Source organism: Phoca vitulina, unplaced genomic scaffold, assembly GCF_004348235.1.
Source record: "Phoca vitulina isolate PV1807 unplaced genomic scaffold, GSC_HSeal_1.0 scaffold52, whole genome shotgun sequence".
NCBI lineage: Eukaryota > Metazoa > Chordata > Mammalia > Carnivora > Phocidae > Phoca > Phoca vitulina.
The window spans coordinates 3,888,914-3,893,874 of NW_022589755.1; the positions used below are offsets into that span (position 1 = coordinate 3,888,914).

General features: G+C 44.0%; 1 protein-coding gene across 1 annotated transcript in view; it reads left to right on the plus strand.

Annotated features, from left to right (window-relative positions):
- The first annotated feature begins 4,009 nt into the window (after positions 1–4,009).
- Positions 4,010–4,961, plus strand: part of LOC116622187 (zinc finger protein 345-like) — a 23,788-nt gene continuing 22,836 nt past the window's right edge. Inside the window, exon 1 of the mRNA XM_032388449.1 lies at positions 4,010–4,171. Within this exon, the coding sequence (XP_032244340.1) occupies positions 4,157–4,171 (15 nt within the window). The 5' untranslated portion in view covers positions 4,010–4,156. The remainder of the gene's footprint in view (positions 4,172–4,961) is intronic.

Here is a 4,961-nt window from a genome sequence, read left to right on the forward strand (position 1 = left end):
TTTTACTACACAAATCCAAAAGATGACCCTCCAAAACTGAATAGCCCTTGATATCTTTTTTAAATATTTATTTATTTATTTATTTGACAGAGAGACACAGCGAGAGAGGGAACACAAGCAGGGGGAGCGGGAGAGGGAGAAGCAGGCTTCCCACTGAGCAGGGAGCCTGACGCGGGGCTCGATCCCAGGACCCTGGGATCATGACTCCAGCTGAAGGCAGACACTTAACCGACTGAGCCACCCAGGCGCCCCGCCTTTGATATCTTGACTGCAGTTAAAGGAGGTCCAGAATTAGATGACTGTCTTCTAATGGTACCCAGTGGCTATTTGGCTCTAATTTGTGTCCATGGCTTCCCTCAGGCTGGATAAGCCACTGTACTCTGGGTTTTGCCTGGATGCACAGAGCATTATTAAAACCATTACCAACCCAGCCAACCTTCTAAATGTATTTTTATTTCTTTAATTAATTAATTATTTGACAGAGAGCACAAGCAGGGGGAGCAGGAGAGGGGGAAGCAGGCTCCCCGCTGAGCAGGGAGCCTGATGTGGGGCTCCATCTCAGGACCCTTAGGTCATGACCCAAGCCGAAGGCAGATGCTTTAACAACTGAGCCACCCAGGCACTCCTAAGCTTATGAATTTAAAACAATGGTGAACACATTCTTTGTCTCATAGGTATGGCCACCTAATTTTTTTTTCCCTCTTTGGGACTGGAGGTTGTTTGACACATGAAAGCTCTTAATAAGTACACAACCAAAGCCCTGAATGACACTCAAATAGCATTTCTCTACTAAATACTGAAGTAACACAAATGTATAAAGCAATTTTACAAAATAGAAAAGCGTAAGATGTTGTAATTGCTGCACAAATCACAAAAACAAAATGCTGTGTATACAATCCAGATGACCACAAAAGTACTTCTGGGTTTCTAACAGACATGGACACTCAAATTGGCACTTTAAACAATCCCTCTCTTTCCTTTAATGCTTAGGTAAACTCCTGGAGTCAGAAGATTTTTGTCAACTATCAAAGGACTCTTATTTGGGCTTTTTGTTTTGTTATTCTAATCATGTTTTGCTGTTTTCTCCCGTGTCTCCCCACTTGGTGCCAAGACTCCTTAACTGTCATAACTTCAAGCCCACAGATGGCCCTTTCCACTCAGGATATCCACACATGCAGTCTCCCTTGGATTCAGCTGCCTCTGCTTTCATAACTCATATCTATATAAGCCCCAACTGACCAACGTTGACCCATAGGTAGGGATATCTCTGTGTACCTATTCAGCAGGAAGAAGTTACAAAAGATGAGAACTTGCACTCTCAGCAACCTTAAAGATTTAAGGGTCGAGAAACTGTTGGGGGGGGGGGTGGCGGGAATGATGTGGGAAAAAAGGCAGAAGAAAAATTACTATATTTCCTTACTACCTACAGCCCATTGACAAGTCCTTGAACCAGGCAGAGTGACATTCCTCCAGGGACTCAACTGCCTCCAACTTAATACTTTGCCAAGGGCAAAGGCAATCTTATCCCAGCCCCCAGGATCCTGTAAGTCTCCTTTAACATATAAAAACTCCTTTGGAAACTTCCTTTATCTCTACCTGGCAAAATACATGTTGGCAATCAACCTCCAAACATAGGACCCCCCAATATACATCTGAAGGATCTCATGACTGAGTTTTTACTAAACAGTAATAAATGACCTTTCCTAACAATAGCTAGCTCCCTCAAGGTCCTGGAAACCCTGTTTCCAAAATACCTCGGAGGCTTAAGCTATCCTTAACCCCCTCCCAACTCCAAAGTATATAATGGGCCACTCCTCATGGCCCCAGTGCAGCTCTTTTTCTGCCCACAGGTCCTGTCCTGCTTTAATAAAACCACCTTTTTGCACCAAAGACCTCTCAAGAATTCTTTCTTGGCTATCAGTTTTGAACCCTAATGTCTTTTCTACATCATCTATTGAGAAGAGAGATGATACCAGAAATTAACTTTTCAGATCATAAAGAGTTGCCTGCATGGAGTGGTAAGCCATTGTTTGACATACATTTCCTCTTTCCTGTGAATATATGTCCCTGCTTTGAAATTCTACATCCCTACTTCCTCTGTCACAGTGGCATGGAAGCTTCAATCACCTGTCTTTGAGCCTCATGTCTTTCAGTTTCCCATAATTAAAATTCTGTTTTTATCTTGTTAGACGTCTTGAATCATTTTAGTTATTAGACTGGCCAAAGAATTGAGAATGGAGCAAGAAAAACAAATTTTCCTCTCCTAACATTCATTTCTTGTTTTTAATTTTTTTATAAAAAGATTTTATTTATATATTTGAGAGAGAGAGAATGAGAGAGAGCTCATGAGAGGGGTTAGGGTTAGAGGGAGAAGCAGACTCCCTGCTGAGCAGGGAGCCCGATGCGGGACTTGATCCCAGGACTCCAGGATCATGACCTGAGCTGAAGGCAGTTGCTTAACCAACTGAGCCACCCAGGTGCCCCTAACATTCATTTCTGTTGTATGAACTGACCTCCATGCTTTAGACCCAAAATATAATGTGAAGAGTTGGGGATAAGGAAGAACAGCAGCTTTATTGCTTTGCCAGCAAAGGAGGCTGCAGCAGGTCAGGGTCTTCAAAACTGCAAGCCCACCCAGGGGAAGGGGTTGGGCTTTTGTAGGGAAATACAGGATCTAGCCGGTTTCCACAGGAACTGTGGGTTGCCAACCCTGTTCATCACGTTGTCAGGGTGGAAGAAGGTTCCTGAAACAAAGGTTCCCTTCGCTCCTGAGAAAAGAAGAGGGAAGGGTTTGCGCAGGGGAGGTTTGGAGGGGAGAGGAATAACCTGAAACATTAATGCAGCCATTTGGATTTTTGTTCAACTTGATGCTTTTAAGTGGTTTCCATTTCAGTCACCAGGACAACTATAGGAAGACTACTTCATATTTTACAGTGAGAAACCACTCAGTATTTTCTAGAATGGGTAAAATAAAAAGGATAAAACACCAAATTTCAGGGAGAATGTTGAGGAATTCTCATATCTTGCTGATGGTATGGTAAAAGTACATTCAGTTTGGAAAACCGTTTTGGAGTTACATATGAAAATAAACATTTACCTAATGAAGGGGAGCTTTTTGTCACCCTAAAATATGTCTCTGGCCTAAGGATTATATTAGGCTGGTATTTTTTTTTTTTTTAAGATTTTATTTATTTGACAGAGACACAGCAAGGGAGGGAACACAAGCAGGGGGAGTGGGAGAGGGAGAAGCAGGGGGAGTGGGAGAGGGAGAAGCAGGCTTCCCATGGAGCAGTGAGCCCGATGCGGGGCTCCACTGAACCCTGGGATCATGACCTGAGCCAAGGGCAGACGCTTAACGACTGAGCCACCCAGGTGCCCCTAGGCTGGTATTTTAAAGAAAAGAGTAGATAAAGGAAAGGCTCTGAAACCCAGAATGTTTCCCTTTGTGAGAGACATTTGCATTTATAAGGGAAAACTTCATTTGTAAGGGGGTCTCCCTCTGTGTAGCAGAAAGAGGGAGAATGTGTCAGTCTCCAGAAACTGATTAGTGGAGAATGGATCTAAATCTGCTCACAAGCATAGCCTTAGTCACCGTGCTTTGCCTGGTCACCTCCCCAAATGCTTCCCAATAGGATCACGTGTGGAGTTTCAAAAAGGATCACATCTGCTGCCCTCCCCCTCAGATTCTGTCAATTGGTCTGGCTGAAAACTACAGTGTTGTGTTAATTAAGGGCTCCAGGTGATTCTAAGTGAGGCCAGGGTTAAGCACAAGGACTTGAGGTGAGACGGGCTCTGGCTCAAGGAGAGGTAACAGGGTCTCTGCTACGTGAGTCTGGGAGGGTCAGGTCCTTGGAGCACAGGGTTCCTAGGCTGTAGCTGAATTTGTGGGCGTCTGTGGGAGGGGAGGCCCCCTGAAAGCAAAGAAGGAAAAGTCAAGGATTAGTCTTCCAGTAGGAGCTCAGTTTTTGAATAGCTCCTGACACAAAGGACTAGGAAGTTGGGCTTTTTCTGCGTTTCAGGGTCCTGCCTTCAGGGAAGCAGTTTCAGGTGAAGAGGCTCTGTTGTTGGCTTTAAGGGCATTTTCTCCTGATGCTGCTGTGACTTCTCCACAAATAACTTGTGAGAAAGAAATCTAGAGGACGAGGTGAAAGAAGAAATGGCCAGTTCTCAGGTAAGCCTAGTGTCCCAGGAGAGGCCGTGTCATGTTTTTCTCCTAAAATTCCTTGCATTTAGAAATTGCCTATGTTAATTCCTGTAGTTCTGATGTTTCTGCCTTATGTTTTCACCTATTTTTAAGATCTTCTCAGAAATGATGCTCAAGGTGAGGTCTTCAGAACACTTCTCTAAGTGTTCTCCAACCGCTCCCAGAGCCTTCTCTCCTGTGTCTCCAACCTGGCTTATTATAGGGCATCAACAGTTGTTACTTTGAATTAAAGTCCTCCAAGTATTGAAAGTATTTTCTTTTTTTTTTTCTTTTCTTTTTTTTTTTTAGATTTTATTTATTTATCTGAGAGAGAGAGAATGAGAGACAGAGAGCATGAGAGGGAGGAGGGTCAGAGGGAGAAGCAGACTCCCTGCTGAGCAGGGAGCCCGATGCGGGACTCGATCCCGGGACTCCAGGATCATGACCTGAGCCGAAGGCAGTCGCTTAACCAACTGAGCCACCCAGGCGCCCGAAAGTATTTTCTTGGTGACAGATCTACAGGGGAAGGCATTGAGTCTTAAGATTCCTATTGCTGATGAGGTTTGTTCCTGGGATATCAGTGAAGGAAAACATTTCTAATTTAGGTCTCATGTGGTTACTTTATCAGCTCTGTGTAGACCAGGGGTAAGAAAATTAAGAAATAAACCCGATGAATTTGAGGTCCAGAGTAACTCCAAAAGTTCTCTGAAAGAAAAGTGGGGCGGGGGGGTGGTGCTTGAGACTTGCTCTTTAGAAACAGATATTGTATTTAAAATAA